This window comes from Oryctolagus cuniculus, chromosome 18 (assembly GCF_964237555.1).
Source record: "Oryctolagus cuniculus chromosome 18, mOryCun1.1, whole genome shotgun sequence".
Classification (NCBI taxonomy): Eukaryota; Metazoa; Chordata; class Mammalia; order Lagomorpha; family Leporidae; genus Oryctolagus; species Oryctolagus cuniculus.
In genome coordinates, this window is record NC_091449.1 from 5,451,653 (window position 1) to 5,469,199 (window position 17,547).

At 40.6% G+C, this 17,547-nt stretch overlaps 1 protein-coding gene and 1 pseudogene across 1 annotated transcript in view; both read left to right on the forward strand.

Annotated features, from left to right (window-relative positions):
• Positions 4,112-4,913, forward strand: ORYCUNV1R-PS1535 (vomeronasal 1 receptor oryCunV1R-ps1535 pseudogene; annotated as a pseudogene).
• A 2,175-nt stretch (positions 4,914-7,088) lies between these two features.
• LOC127486314 (splicing factor, arginine/serine-rich 19-like) overlaps positions 7,089-17,547 on the forward strand; it is a 70,705-nt gene continuing 60,246 nt past the window's right edge. The window contains exons 1-2 of the mRNA XM_070063488.1: positions 7,089-7,171; positions 9,580-9,741. Of these exons, the coding sequence (XP_069919589.1) occupies positions 7,089-7,171; positions 9,580-9,741 (245 nt within the window). The remainder of the gene's footprint in view (positions 7,172-9,579; positions 9,742-17,547) is intronic.

Here is a 17,547-nt window from a genome sequence, read left to right on the forward strand (position 1 = left end):
GCACCAAGACTCAGAACAGAGGGAACAACTACAGTGAGGACTCAGGAAAAACTGGACTCTAGAGATAAAGGATGTAGGGTCAGCAGAACAAGGCAGGTCTCTCAGGACATTCTGCAAGGGCCCATGAGGGAGCTGCTCTCTTTGGGTACCCGGTGCCCTGCCAGCTTGCACAGTGGTTCTTAATGCTCAGTCCTAGTGCCTTGGTGCTGCTCAGATGGCAGCTGGGCAGAGGGGGCTCTGGGTGCAGGTCGCTGCATGTGCTTCTTTAATGAACTGGGAGAGAAGGGAGAAGACAAAAGGGAGGAGGGATGACCAAGGGTGCAGGCAGCGATGGCTGGAGTTGGTTGAACCATAGATTCTGCTCCTGTTACTACCATCTCTCCCACCCTCCCTGCATATCTCACAGCCTGATCCCATTTCATCTCCCTGTGCTCAGAATCACTGCTCAGCACACAGGTTCTAGCCCCCTCCACCTCTACCTCTGCCTTGTGCCACAGGTCACCCCTAGGACCCACATGTGGCACCTGTCAGCCTCTCTGTCATTATCCTTTTGCCTCTCATAGACATTAAGTCTCATGTGCCATTTACCTACTCTGCTCTTAACCACATTCTACACTGGGAGCCATCCCTTTGGACAGTCTCATTCCCATGACCCCTTGGACACCTCATTGAATCGCACACACCATTTCCTGTGCAGTCACCTTGCACACCTTGCACCCTTGGAGCATCAACCCCACACTTTGACCGCTCTGTGAATTCAACACTCTCATTCCTTTGGCCCTCTTTCCCATCTCTCCCTCTGCAGTATGTCTTATTGCACCCCTACACTCTCTTCCTGTGCACCGCTGGCCCCTCCCTGGGCCCTCACATCACCCTGCTCTGTCACAAACACACTGTCATGCCCCTGCATTTCCACATGAAATGAGATTGAGCTGGGGGCAAAAGTCCAATGCTTTCTAAGTGAAATTTCATCTTCTTCCTTTGCTTGCATCCCATTGAATATCTACCTCAGAGGATGTGCTATTATAATTGTCTGCTAAATTAAATGATTCATTAGCTCATCGGCCTATGATTTGTGGAAAATATACTTTGCAGTAGGAAAGATTCTCAGGTATCACAAAACTCAGGAGGACACATGAGCATGAGGAAGCCCCTCTTGTCGCAGATCCCAGCAGGAGCTGCTCCCTCCCTATGTGACCTGGTCTGTCTCCAGGCATCAGGGAAATGAAGGAGACTCTCAGACACTGCCACAGTCTCTTGGCAGATGGTAACTACAAACTTCTAATTGGTTTTTGGTCACAAGGAACTGGGGACCATTTTTCACAAATATCCTCACTGCCCCAGGCCTGTCCTCTGCTTGTAGGGACAGGTGATAAGATAATGGCTGCTCTGAGGGGAGGCAACATCACACATAACACACCATTTCCCAAGGTCTCCATCCCAACACAAGCACTGGTGCTGTGAACATCACCCAGAGCCCTCGGTCTCATTATCAGAGGAGACAGGTGAGCGTTTGCATTGTATCCTGAGACAGTCTAAAACCAAGGTTTACCAATCTGCAGCCAGGTAAGAGCTCCTATTATTAGAAGGGGGTTTGCATTTGGAACCCAGCCTCCTGCTACAGCCCCTCCAGGAAGCAGAGATCATTCTGAGGCCTGAGCAGAGCTTGTAGAGAGATGAGGGCCTAACCTGACAGCAGCCCCCAAAGGCAGTTGTGTCATTTACTATAAACCAAAACAACCTGTGTTGTGCTGCATATTTTCATATTTAAATCTTAATTTTAGATGTTTAACACTGAAAACGTAAGTAAATTTTGTTCTATGGTAAAATGAGGTCATAGGGATACAGCCTCACTCCTGTAACAACATGTTTTTGTAACAGGTTTATAAACTTTTTTTTCAAGTTAATGTTTTCTTCATTGTTTTTGAGATAACATTTTTAACTTACATTATGGTTCAAGGCATAATGCTGCACCACACATAGTTCAGCAAAGGAAAAATGCAGAAACCACAGTCTAGCAGGAAAGTAGGTAGGGGCCGGCCCAGTCATCCAGTGAGAAGATGGTCCTAACTTTTCATGAAACCCATCTCTGCTAAAAGACAGGAGATGTAGAGGCTTTCTTTCTGTTCAATAATGCTTTTTAGCATCAATGATATGGAGTAATGTATCCATTTGAGGAAATTTTCATTTTTTAAATAAAATGGGTTGTAGCAATAACATTGGGCTCTGACTACAAAAAAAAGCTATTAAAATTGTCCTGATGGGTGGAATTTAATCAAATTAATAGTGAAACTTGTTTTGTAATATGCTTAAGGATCTCAGTTCCATATTAAATTGCTGTTCTGTAATCCCTATCATGTTCACATAGCGTTTTCAGGATGACTGAATATGAATATCTTCTCTTTAATGATTTATTTATTTGAAAGAGAGAGAGCAAGTGAGCAAGAGAGAGAGAGTGTGCACACCAGGAGCCTGGAACTGCTTCCAAGTCTCCCTTGTAGGTGGCAGGAGCCCATGTACTTGGGCTTTCATCTGCTTTCCAGGCATAGTAGCAAGGAGCTGAATCAGAGGTGGAGCAACCAGGACTTGAACCGGTACTCAAATGAGAAGCTGGCATCGTAGGAGGTGGTTAATCTGCTGCACCAAATAAACCCAGCCCCTCAAAAGTACACTCACAGCACAAAGCTGGCAGAAGAGATGTGAACCCACAGGAGCCATCTGGTGCTGTGCAGAACTTGTGTGTCCAGATGGCACCTGCTAGGAGGAGACGCTCCCTGCGATGCTGTGTGCTAGAATTATTTAAAGAGACAGTGGTTGTTTCCTTCTGAGAACATCCATGGTCTCCTGATTTTGGAGAGAGTGTTCTCCATTTTCAGCTTAGGCAGTTAGCACAAGAGGAAGTGGTAACACTACATACGAGATTCCAGAAAGCGGCTCTGAGGCACAAAAGTTTCCTGTGCTGGAGTCTGATCTTAATATATTTCACATCAATCCTCAAATCTACAGTTTCAACTTATAAAATATACAAAGCTTAACAGCTTGCATTTTCTCTTTACTGGATAGCTTATAATTTAGTATGTTTTAGAAATCTCACCTCATTTCTACTGATTTTACATGTGTCAAGTATTTATCCATATAATATATGATCTGAAATTAGTAACATATAGTTTCTACTCTACAGTCTTTTATCCTATTTATCATATCATATATGGTATTTCATGTCACATAGTTTAGGGTGTAGCATCGTGTTCAGTGATTCCTGTGACAATGCCAATTCTATTTGGGCATAAAAGAAATCCTTGTCACTGGCACTGTGACGTGGTAGATTAAGCTGTCCTCTGCTGCACTGGCATCTCATATGAACACATGTTTGAGTCCTGTCTGCTCCACTTCCAGTCCATCCTGTTATTAAAGTGCTTGGGAAAGCAGCAGAGGATAGCCAGAGTGCTTGGGCCCCGCAACCTTTGTGGCAGATGGAAAAAAATCCTGGCTCCTGGCTTTGATCTGGACCAGCTTCAGCCATTACAGCCAGAGAGTGAACTAGTGGATGGAATTTCTCTCTCTCTCTCTCTCTCTCTCTCTCATTCTTTCAAATAAGAAAGTAAACCCTTAAAAAAAGAAATCCTAGTTGAAGGCCATCTCAATAAACAGGCAAATCTATATTTAAACAGAATTTTGTATGGAATGGGTCCCTATAGAATTATTTCATAATTCTAAATCTGAATGTTAAGATATCGAAATCTTATCCATAGCTGGTATTAACTTACAGCTTCAGTCCTTATACAGTCATGTAGACTTACAAAGTAATGAAATCAGCTAAGATAAAATCACCAGGTATGAGAATGACTAGACACTGCATTACGTGAGGAACAAAGCAAACAGGTCTGTAGCGTCACTTTCAACTGCACTGCTTTGATCAGCCAGCCAATTCCAAGCCCTCTCTTGAGCCAAAAATGTTGTTCAAATTAGACACATCATTAATTCTCCCTACTGAAAGCTTCTTTGTATCTTTTAGAGGAAAACAAGAATACTGAGTGGTCACTGCCTCATATTCTCTTGCAGGATTCTCTCTCACTCAGAAGATGAGCAGCAGAGGCTGGGAACTGACAGCATGGCCTCAAGGGACCTGGCCATAGGAATGGCCTTTCTAGTACAGACGCTGGCTGGGATTCTGGGGAATTCCTCTCTTCTTCTCCATTATCTCATCCTTTATTTCACAGGATGCAAGTTTAGGCTCACAGATCTGATTCTCAAACACCTGACTGTAGCCAATGCCTTGGTCATTCTCTCAAAAGGAGTCCCCCAAACCATGGCAGCTTTGGGGATGAAGCATTTCCTCGATGATACTGGATGCAAACTTGTGTTCTATGTGCACAGAGTGAGCAGGGATGTATCCATTGGCAGCACCTGCCTCCTGAGTGTCTTCCAGGCCATCACCATCAGTCCTACCTGCTCCAGGTGGAAGGGGCTTAAAGTAAAAGCTCCCAAGTATGTTGGCTCCTCCACTATTCTCTGCTGGATTCTGAACATGATGTTTAATGTTGTGGTACTTCTGCATGTCACTGCCAGATGGCAAAACAATAATATCACAAGTAAAATGGATTATGACTACTGTTCTGCTATGCCACGTGGGAAAATCACTGACTTATTGTACATAGCACTGATGTTATTCCGTGATGTTGTGTTTGTAGGGCTCATGCTCTGGGCCAGCAGCTTCATGGTTTTCATCTTGTACAGGCACAAGCAGCAGGTGCAATACATACACACTCTCTCCCACAGATCTTCCCCAGGGTCCAGGGCCACACAAAGCATCCTTGTCCTGGTGAGCAGCTTCGTACTGTTGTGCAGCCTGTCCTCCATTCTTCACATTGGTTTAGTCTTTTTCAGCATTCGCACAATATGGCTGGTGAAAGCCTCCACACTGATTGCTGGGTGTTTCCCTGCCATCAGCCCCTACGTTCTCATGAGTTATGACTCCAGGATACCCACACACTGCCTTCCCTGGATCATAGCAGCAAAGTCCTCCATGCTCTGAGAAGTAAACTCTATGGATATTCACAGTGGCTGGCTGCATACTTTTTTTTTTAACTTTTATTTAATGAATATAAATTTCCAAAGTACGACTTACGGCTTACAATGGCTTCCCCCCCATACCGTCACTCCCACCCACAACCCTCCCCTTTCCCACTCCCTCTCCCCTTCCATTCACATCAAGATTCATTTTTGATTATCTTAATATACAGAAGATCAGCATAGTATACATTAAGTAAGGATTTCAACAGTTTGCTCCCACACAGAAACATAAAGTGAAAAATAATAGATGATTTTTTTAAATGATGATGAAATCAGATCAGACCTATTGTCATGTTTAATCCCAGTGAAAGTCAAGTTGGGAATTGATAATTTCTTTTTTTTTTTTACAGAAGATCAGTTTAGTATGCATTGAGATTTCAATAGTTTGCACACCCATAGAAAGACAAAGTGCAATATATTGTTTGAGTACTCGTTATAACATTAAATCTCAATGCACAGCACATTAAGGACAGAGATCCTCCATGAGGAGTAAGTGCACAGTGACTCCTGTTGTTCACTTTACCAATTGACATTCCTGTCTATGGCATCAGTAATCTCCCTATGCTCCAGTCATGAGTTTCCAAGGATATGGAAGCCCTCTGAGTTCTCTGACTCTTTTCTTGCCTAGAAAAGGTCATAGTCAAAGTGGATGTTCTCTCCTCCCTTCAGAGAAAGGTACCTCCTTCTTTGAAGACCTGTTCTTTCCACTGGGATCTCACTCACAGAGATCTTTTGCCAGAGTGTCTTGGCTTTCCATGCCTGAAATACTCTCATGGGCTTTTCAGCCAGATCCAAATGCCTTTAGGGCTGATTCTGAGGCCAGAGTGCTATTTAGGACATCTGCCATTCTATGAGTCTGCTGAGTATCTCACTTCCCATGTTGGATCACTCTCCCCTTTATTTATTCTATCGGTTAGTGTTAGCAGGTACTAGACTTGTTTATGTGCTCCCTTTGACTCTTAGTCCTTTCATTATGATCAATTGTGAACTGAAATTGATCACTTGGAATAGTGAGATGGCATTGATACATGCAATCTTGATGGGATTGAATTGGAATCACCTGGTATGTTTCTAACTCTACCATTTGGGGCAAGTCAGCTTGAGCATGTCCCAAATTATACATCTCTTCCCTCTCTTATTCCCACTCTTATGTTTAACAGGGATCACATTTCAGTTAATTTTCAACACTTAAGAATAACTGTATATTAATTTCAGAATTAAACCAGTCATATTAAGTAGAACAGACTTCAGACACAAAATTCATTTCAAGAAGCAGTCATTTTACGAGTGTCTGGCCTACGAGACAGTTGAGCTCTGCGTGAAAATAAATTTAATTGAATAGTAATTTTATTTTTGGAAGTCACATTTATTTGTAAAATTTAAGATATGCAAGCTTTATGCATTTCACAAATACAGATATGGGAATGTAGTGATTCTTCCCACCCTACCTTCCCTCTCACCAATCTTCCTCCTTCCTCTTCTATTGAATAGGACTTTTATAGAAAAATGTGAGATACTATCACAGTAATACCTATGTAAGTGAAATTGTATTAATGGTTACAATGGAGGAGCTAAGACGTTGTGTACAGGTAAAACAACAGATTCCTCAGTGATATTGAGAAGTCCCCGAGAGTGTAAATTTCATCTGGCACAGTAAAATTCCCTGATATTAAGTGGCTGTAGAATGGCAGGAATGTTTCTATCAAAAACGGACACAATTTGAGACATCACTCAATATACTGAAGAAACAAAAACTTTCCCATGGAATCATGAATAGCATGGACTTTAACTGCAGGGTAGTTCAGTTTCAGAGTATTAGTGTGTTGATATTCCTGGAGAAATTGTATTCCTTTGCAGGTAGATGAATACAAACTGAACTGGAATTGCTCATTTATGTGGATGTTTTCAGAGTTTCCAGAGTTCAAGGGAATGTTGCCTCTTGAAAACACATATGCTGCAGATTGTAAACGGCATTTGCAGGGGTTCTGTATGTCCATTGTTTCCGTGATGTGAAGATGCCAGTTGGGCAGAGTGGCAGGAAGCAGGTCCCACAGTGTCCTCTCCTGTCTCTCAAGTCAGGAAATAATCCTGTGTTGGAGTAAGTAAGGGAGGAGCTTCTGGAAGGTGTCAGACATGAATCCATTTGGTTCCTGTAGCATTTTTGGTCTGAACATTTTCCAAAAATAATGTGAACAGTTCTTCAATATGTGAGATATTTTACTAACACTTTGTCTTTAGAGCATAAGGTTTTTGCAAGATATTAAAGATTCAAATATTTGAAAAGTAAAATTAATCTGGCCTAATGCATGTGTGTATAATCTTGTGAAACAAAAATAAAAACCACATGCTGTTAGCTCATATAAGAAACTGATAAACACCTGACACATATTACGTATATACAAGCAGTATATTTGTGTGTGTATATGTGTATATATTTACATATAGATAATGACTTCATATTCACATGTGTGTATATGTGTCTAATCACTTTATATTTGTTTTACAATTAATGGTATTAGAAAATTATAAATGAAAAATGATAGGAATTAAAATAATAACAAATTGCTTTAACGATGATGTCTATTTTATCTTATATGTACATCATGAAAAGTACTTAATTGGTTTAATTTACATGTGATATATTTTCCCTTTTTATTACTTGTATTTAATCCACATACCTTGAAAACATCTACTTGACAGGCTATTAGGATTAATTAGTTTTTTCATGGTTGATATAAAAATATATACATTTGAGATTGGAGCCATCGATTCCTTATGGACTCGTGGATTGCACATGGTCGATGTCCTTACTCTATCTTAACTTATTCCAAGTTAATTTCTTAAATACTTTTAGTATTTTATGCTCTTTATTGATAGATTATGTAATGTGTTATATTACATGGTATATATATATATATTTCTTTTTTCTGTCATAACTAGAAAGGGATTTTTATCCTCTCAGATTCAGATACAGAAAATTTCAAGTGACACAAATGCCAGGTAGGGAATACTGGCTCCACCATCCACCACTGAGCACAGAGGCCCAAACAGCCTAAGTGATGTCTGTCATTATTGCCCTAATTTGCAAATTTGGGAATGATAAAGTGGACTTCTGAAAAATAGTGGATTTGTTAAAAGAAACAGCCAAGGAAGAAATTTCAACTCATATTTTGTATTTCTAATCAATAACAAAATCAATCAAGGGCATAAAAATTAATCAGAAAAGAAAAATAGGAAAAGGTCAATGATCACCATTCAATCCTGTTGAAAGGAGTACAAAGGATTGAAAGACTTAAAACTGCCTGTTATATCATGGTTTCAAGTATGAGGACTCAGAAACTTCTGTGTGTCTACAGATACTATTCATTAGCTTCCTGTAGCTACCAGAACCACTACTAATGTGGGGACAAGGGCATCCCTCTGTTCCTCTCCCAAAGAACCTGGGTAGATTCCCGTTCATTGCATTTGCCCTGTATGGCATCATAAGTTGGCTACAAGGTTTTCAGGACCCAACTCAGACAACATCTGGATGTCAGAGACCTCCTCCACCTGACAGACCACTGGTTACCTGGGATATCTGAAGTCACTAGTTGCTTCAGCTCAGTGATTGCTTCAACAAGAACATCAAGAAAAAAACCCTGAGACTCTTTTGATAGCCATAACTCAAATGACAAAAAACGCATTGCTGTTATTATGTTGTCTTATGTTGCTTTTTCCCATCCCTATTCATCACAGCACCTGGGTCAAACAGTGGTTCTTCTATGGTTGCTTTGTCCTGGCCTTATTGATCCTGATATGCTGCTTCCTCAGTGCATCCCACCTTTGACCAACACTTGTAAAGACTGTAATCCCTGCTTCCAAAATCAACATATAACTGAGGGTCATTTATAAAACAAGAAAAATGGGGATGTAGGGAACATAGCCTCTGCTAAAACACTCTCAGTGAGGACACTCCTCCTGGACACAGAGTGTGGCCAAAGGAACTGATTAAGGATAATAAATGACCTACCAACAAGAAGAGCACTGAGCTCTTGAGGGATATTGGGACCCACAAGGACATGCAGCTGCTTTCCCAGACATGCTTATCTAGTATGTCTTACTAAACACGGTTCAAAGGAATCTTAGAGTTTCTTGAACTGTACATGTGCTATACAAATGGCTGATGTAATCCTGGACAATAAATAAACATGCTAGGTTCTGCCTAGCAGCAAACTTCAGATGAAGACTAACTGTTCTGTTGCTCCTTTTGCTTGCTACACTCCCAACACTCCTGGCTTCAGCTTGGCTCAGCCCTGGATGTGGAAGCCATTTGGGTAGTGAACCAGCAGATGGAACATTCTCTCTCTCCATCTCAATCTGTTTCTTCCTGCTCTTAGTAACACTGCCTTTTAAATAAATACATTTTATTTAAAAAAATAAAGAATATGCATTTATGTTATAAATATGAATTACTATTTTATTTTCACATTAATTCCAATGTTTTGTAATTATTTTTAATGTTCCTAGCTCCACAAAGAAATGTGGAGATTTTGGAGAAGTCACGGTGCCCCCTGAATCTGATGTAATGAATGTGGCAGCAAAGAGACAGTTATGGGAACATGACAAAAGTTCCATAAATAAAGAAATGGTAACAAGTATTGTGGAAAATGTGGAAAAAAGTGAATTCTTGTACATTGCTGTTAGCAATGTAAACTGGATGGAGCCATTAAGGAAAAGAGAATGGCAGTGGCTCAGAATATAAAAATGAGACAATGATATGACCCTGTGACCCCACTTGTGCCTATGGAACCAAGGAAAATGAAATGTGAACTTCAACGAATCACCAAACTCATGTTTGTTACATAATCTTTATGATATGCATCACATGGAAACAGACTAAGCATGTATTGACAGCTGAGTGGATAAAGATATCATGCTATTTAACATTGGAATAATATTTAGCCTTAAAAAGGGAAATGGTAGCACTATACCAACATGAATGGACATGGAAGACATTATGTAAGTGAAGTGAGTCAAACACAGAAAGACAATCACTACATGATCTCACCTATATGAGACAAAAACAATAAATTCAGGGGCCGCATTGAGGCACAGTGGGTAACTCTGTTGCCCAGGATGCTGTCAGCAAGCATCGGAGCTCTTGTTTGAGTCCCAGCTGGCCTGCTGCCAATCCAGGTCCATGCTAAAGTGCCTGGAAAAGCAGTGGAAAATGGCCTTAGTGCTATGTCCTTGCACTCATGTGGGAGATCCAGAAGGAGTTCCTAGCTCCTGGTTTCAGTCTGGCACAGCACTGGCTGTTGCGGTCTTTTGGAGAGTAAACCAGTGGATGGAAGATTCTCTCTCACTCTCTCTACCTCTGTCTATATAACTTTGACTTTCAAAACCTAACATAAATCTTAACAAAAAAAGATAGTAAATTCAAAGAAGCAGAGAATGTAAGGGACATTGCAGGGCTGCAAACAGAAGAAACTGAAGCCTGATCACAACATGAGAAGCTTTAAGTTTGCAAAGGAAGAAGGACTAGAATTCTGCCCTGCAGCACGGTGAGTGTGGCTAACAGTGCTGGATCACGTAGTGAAAATCCTGTAACAGGGTAGATCCTATGTTAAGTGTCCTTTTTATAGATCACAATAAAAATAATAATAAATCACAAGGGTGGTCTAAGCTTGTGGAAATAATGGACATGTTTATGTCAATGACTGTGGCATTGTGTTCATGGGTGTGTGATTCTCTCCAGGTCTGTGAGGTTGTAAATCCTCTATGTGTACAGCTTTCTGTATGTACATCCCATTTTAATGGGTCACTTGAAAAAATTTAATAGATTATAAATTGAAAAATTTTCCATGTCAAACATTCCTTGGGGTCGGTTTTGTGACACAGTGGGTAAAGACGCTTACAATGCTGGAATCACTTAGGAGGTCCAGGTCAGGGTATGGCTGTTCCATGTCTGACCCAGCCCCCTGCTAATGGACTGGGAAAACAGCAGAAGATACCAAGTACTTGGTCTCCTGTATCCATGTTGGACTCCTGGATGGGCTCCTGGCTTACCCAGCTCTGGATGGTGTGTGCATTTGGGAAGTGAACTGGCAGATGGAAGATAGATCTATATCTGTCCGTCCTTCTCTCTTGGTAACTCTGCCCTTCATATAGATGAAAAAAGACCTTTCAATAAATTCCTGAAATAATTTTTAAAGAAATAGCTGTAACCATAATTACATCAGCAATGTTCCTTTTGTTAGGGAATATTATAAATGCATGAAATAACATTCAATAGAAAATATGGATAGTGTAATGAAACTAGTGAATTACTTCAAAAACATCTTAAATAAAATTGTAATTCTCAAAATATCCATAAAAACTGCAACCTTTATTTTTTGTAAGGTTGGTAAGAAAAACAAGAGATTGAAATTTAAAATTCTGCAGTGATATATTTGATTATCTTCATAAATAAGTTATTTAATGTCAAAATATGGGGATTTTTGTCACCTCAGATTTGGGGCAGGAAAAGGCCAGGGATATGAGAAATTCAACGGAGAATCCTGGCTGCTCTGTCCATCAATGAAAAAGCACAGGATACCAACCAACAGGCTGTGGGCTGTCCAACGCCACAAGTCTAAAGTCTGACTTGGAAATTGAAGTGCATTAGATAGTGGACTTTGGAAACCAGTGAATTTTCTTGTACTAACTTTCAAAGAATGAATTGCAACTAATGTTATATTTCCTCATTAATTAAAAAAAGAATTTTTAAAATAATAACTTCTTTCCTTTAATTAAAAAAAAGACGCCAAGGCAGCATGGGCTATGAATACAGCACCCTGTCTGGAATATCCTGGCATGGTGTTGAGATCTGTTGAGGGAGATTTCTGTATCTATAGGAAAACTGGACAATTCTGCATGTAGACAAAATACATGTTCCATGCTGTACTCCTCTGTGTCTCTGGAGAGGAATACGTTTATGGTGATGCCTTGCAGTAACCTTGAAGCCCAGAGGACACAGGCACTGAGAGACATTCTGCTCATCTCTCTATTTCCAGGTGTACAGAGATATTTATGTTTCTATGTGTTTATATATGCACACATGTAGAGAGATGAAATAAAATTATATTTGCACTTTAGCAATCAATAACATTGGAAAATTATAAAGTAAGAAATCCAAAGCAATACTAGTAAGAATAACTTGATCCACTTACTCTGATGTGGGAGTCCCCATGTGTAGGGACACTACAGGAGACTAACCCTGGCTATAAGGCCAGTGATGGCTAAATGCCCCCTGGACACTGGCAAGGCTGATACTCCCTGTCCTTCAGCTGTAGGATGAGACCCTGTTTGGGGATTTCCAGGCCTGGCCCAGGGAATCCCGGCAGACAAGACCACCCCAGCACACACTCAGCTCTCACTCACCTAAAGCACAGCTTCCTCTGCAAACCCAGCTCCAACTCCCTTTAGCACAGAAACTCCTAGTTTCCAACCTGTGTTGAATACAGGCATAAGGAAGGGGGCTGATTCACAAAGTTTCTGAGAGGTCTTGGGGTGGAGCCCCTTATGGTCATCCCCCTGACTCTTTCTTCTACAGGCCACCAGTCTGCTCCCAGTACCTGGCTTGTGGGAGCCCTGCTAGAATAACCTTCTTGAGAATCAGTTGGTGCTTAAGACTCATCTTTGGCACAGATCTCACAGCAGGAATGAAGGAAATTGCCCTGGGGAAGCTGCTTAACTTGGACAACCTGAAACCCAGAGAGTGTGCCAAGCTCCTTGTTCCATAGTGAGATTCAGGTGGAATACTTTATGTTTCTACTTTTTTCTTTGAATTGTTATGCATTTTCATTTAATAAAATTCCATTGAATTCATTAATAAATAGTACAGTTATTAAGAATAGTTTAAGGTAAACATAGAAGCATATATATTTGGCCATGTCATGGTGCACAGAAAGTTAGTGTAAGTAGCAACAATGTTCTGTGTATATTTCCAAACAAAAATGTAGTAGAAATATTTGGAATAATTCATTTAGAAATGATACCTGTTAGAGGAGGTAGGTACGTTTACCTTGTTTTCATTATAGAGTGTATATATGTATGAAAACATTGCATAGTAACCCATTCATATGTAAAATATTTACTTGTCAAGTAAAAATAAAATTGTGGTATTTCTGTTATTTCCAAAAAACACCAAGGACTACCTCCAGGTAGTCATGACCCACCCAGAAACTCCACCCCCAGAAAGCATTTAGTGAAACCTGGCTGCAGATACCACCTCATGCTTCCAGATCATGTAAATCAATGGACCTGCACCTCCTGGAGGGCCTCCCACTCTAGAGCATGCCTGAACTCCTTCATGTGCCTGTACTTCCACTTTCCATGCAAATAAATCCTTTGGTTGTTTTACTAATTTTCTTCTTGTGTCATATAGAAGAACATAAACCCAGCTATCTCATGACAAAAACATAACATTCTTACAGGAATTAGGGTGAAGTTCCTTGACAACAGTCTTAGCAGCAATTTCTCGGGGGTATGACACCAAAAGCATATAAAACAAATGCAAAAGAGATAAGCAATATAGCATCATAAAGCTACTTGGAGGCCCTCTCCCCCCAAGTGTCACCTCATTAGCATAAATTAGGGGTATGGTTTGAAAGAGGCTTATAATTTAAAATTCTTAAACCAGACTCCTCTCACCCCTATCAAGATATTCTAAATGCTTTAAGGATTCTGTGCAACGAACCTGGGATACAGAATGAAAATGTAATTCTTAATATCTCACATCACAACTTTTAGGAAGGAAAAATAACTAACTTAATTCTAAATCTACTCAAAGAAAAGGACCAAATATCTTCCGGGGTAAATTCTATCAAATATTAAGCAACAATTAACACCAACCCTCAAACTCTCCCCCAAAGCAGAAAAGTGGAATACTTCTTCGTTCTGTAAGATCAGCATTATCCTGATATCAAAGCCAAAGAAGGCACAAGAAAAACTACAGTCCACTAGCCCTCATGAATATAGGTACAAAAATCCTCAGCAGAATACAAGAAAACAATTCTGTGGCTTAAAAAAAAAGGATTATACATTATAAAGAAAAGGAATTTATCCCTGGAAGCCCAAGGTAATTCAACACAAAAATGAATCATTAAACTACATTAACAGAATTATAAAGGAAAACACATTTATCATCACAACTGCTGCAGACAAAGTGAGGGCCCAGTGTTGTGGCACAGTAGGTTAAGCCATGGCCTACAACTCTGACATTCCATATTAGCACCACCTTGAGTCCCCGTTGCTCCACTTCAATCCAGCAACCTACTAATGTGCCTCCAAAAGGAATGCAATAAGGGCCTAGCACTTGGGCCCCTTCCAGTCCTGTGAAATACCCAGATGGAGTTGCAGGATACGGCTTCAGCTTGGCTCACCCCTGTTCATTGCAACCATTTGTGGAATTCACCATGAGATTGAAGATTCCCACCCCACCCCCTCATCCAACACACACTATGACTGCCTTTCTAATAAATAATTTTTTCAAAGAAGAAAAAACATTTGACAAATTTCAACAGCTTTTCATGATGAAAACACTCAACAAGCTAGGAATAGGAAACTTGCTAATGTGACAAACAGCATTTGTGAAACGTTGAACATAACATTGTACTCAAAGATGTGGCAGGGAGTCTTTCCCACTGCTGTACATGACATCTCAACCAGGGCTGTTTCTGAGCTCCTGACGAGGGCCCCACTGCTGGTGCAAAAGCCCTTCAACCTCCCTTGCTCCAGCCCTGGTAGGGGGTCTTCCTGTGAGAGATGAAGCTCTATGTACTTCAACATTCCCTCTGAGGGAAACACACAGAGTGATTCTTTTCCTTCACTGGACTTGTGAGAAAGATACAGGAAATGAGGGCATGTGTCATGAATTATGGTATCTTGCAGTTGGCACTGTGGCTCAACGGGTTAACGCCCTGGCCTGAAGTGCTGGAATCCCATGTGGGTGCCGGTTCTAGTCCCAGCTGCTCCTCTTCTGATCCAGCTCTCAGCTGTGGCCTGGGAAAGCAGTAGAAGATGGCTCAAGTCCTTGAGCCCCTGCACCTGCATGGGAGGCCTGGAAGAAGCTCCTGGCTCCTGGCTTCAGATGGGCGCAGCTCTGGCCATTGTGGCCATCTGGGGAGTGAACAAGCAGATGGAAGACCTCTCTCTCTGTCTCTACCTCTCTCTGTAACTCTGTCAAATAAATAAATATTTTAAAAAACAAAATTGTGGTATCTTACATCCAATAAACTGGGAGATTTACAACTTTTGTTAAAGAAGAGCCCTTTCTATGAATATGTTACAGGATATGTATTATCCAGATGTCATTTATAGAGATATAATTTACATGAAGGAAGATGCACACCTTTTAGGTGTAGAGTTCTATTAGTTTCCAACACCATGGTATAGGAAGAAAAGATTTTCCATTCCCACAGAGCGTGCCCTCCTGCATGTCTGAAGTCACTATTTTCCCCCACTCACAGCCTGGGAACCTCTGATCTGGTTGCTGCCATTATACTGTTAGCTTTCCAAGCCAAACTGCTTAACCTTAGCTATTGTAGGATCATTAAATGGAAATATACCCTATGTGACTTCTGACACTGGCTTCACTTTTTCAGCAAAATGCTTCTGATAATCAACCATGTTCGCTTCTGTATCATCTTTAGCCTTCTACATTATTTTACTAATTTAATTTCTACATGAGAAGAGAGGCAACATAGAGCTAAACATCCCATGATTCACACCCAAATGCCTCTGATAGTTTGTCCCAAACACAAATACCAAACCCAATCGCATTCAGAAAAATTTTACAGAAGTAACTATTTTAACTATGAAAACATTTCTGCGGTTTTTGTAGAGAAGCTCAGATGGAAGCTTGATTTCTGATTTATAGCCTTAATGATCATAAAATCAGACTTCATGACTGCCTGGGGCAAATTTCAACAATCACTATCACTGAGCATTTTATGAACATGGATCTGGAACATTAGAGATTGGTGTAAGGTCTCAGATCCCTCTCTTCACAGCTCAGCCATGTCTCAGGACTTGTTCTTCCATGCTCTGTGGGTTTGTGCTGAACCAATCTCTAATCCAGAATTTCACCTTCCCAGACATGAAAACTTACCCAGAACCTGATTCACCTCTTTCTAATCTTTCAGAATCAAATTTCAAAAACTTAGCCAAGGTTTTCTTTTCTACACCAAAACAGTGAGTTCAGTGTGAGCAGAGTCAGGAAGGTGTGTGTGAAGGAGGCGGCCAGCACCCAGGATATGGGCTTCTCAGGACTCTGTGACCTCAACTCCCCCCAGCACCGCAATCATCAATTCCCTTCTTGTTTCAATGACAGTGAACAGCAGGGAGCTTGAGACTTCTCTTAAACACAAAAGAGACTTTCTCCAGGTCTCAATTCCCAAGTAGGGTTACTTTTTTCTAGTATCACCAAAGAGACAGGATGAGCACTTGGGAGTAGCTCTTCTTTCTCCATGACAGCTGGAGGCAGCATATGGTGAAGTAGAGAACACTCAAATGTGACAGATAAGGCACTGTCCGTGAAGGACAGGTATTTAACTAGATTCCATGCTTGTCCAAGAAATTCACTGTCCTCAACATGTACTTATTTGTTTATGCTCAGCCTCAGGATGTGACAGATGAGGGACTGTCCACGAAGAACTGGTATTTAACCAGATCCCATGATTGTCCAGGAAGTTCACTGTCCTCAACATGTACTTATTTGTTTATGCTCAGCCTCAGGACTGCAAAATCTGAAAGATTATGTGCATAGACAGGGATGGACACAAAGGATCTGAGCAGGACTTCTCAAGTTGAGAGAAAGGAGAATATGGTACAAGGACCACACACCAGAAACCACTAGGGGTGACTCAGCAGAAACAGAAAAGGCCACCTGACATGGATCTTTTCTAGGAATATGTCTTTCACTAATATTTACTCCAGAAGAAATCAAATACTGAACTAAACAATGTCCAACAGTATTTATGAAATGGTTCCCTCTCAAAAACAACACTAAGCGATATGGTTTATCTTACAGCCTCTTCATAGGAAATCCTTCCAACTTAGGCCACTCAAAGTACTGAAGAGTAATAGTTTACCAAAATCGTACAAAGACTGATATATACAGAACAATCTCCTGTATATCTAGTGGTCTAAATTATCAAATATAATACTTGAAAAATCTTACAAAAAATTACTGGGTGATCAATTGGAGCTTATACCGGCAATGCCATGGTTTCTTGGTTACAAACTTCAATTAATAACTAATCTTTTTTAAAAGTTAAGGAAAAAGTGAAATATATTATTTGAGTACTCGTTATAGCATTAAATCTCAATGCACAGCACATTAAGGACAGAGATCCTACATGAGGAGTAAGTGCACAGTGACTCCTGTTGTTGACTTTACAAATTGACACTCCTGTCTATGGCATCAGTAATCTCCCTATGCTCCAGTCATGA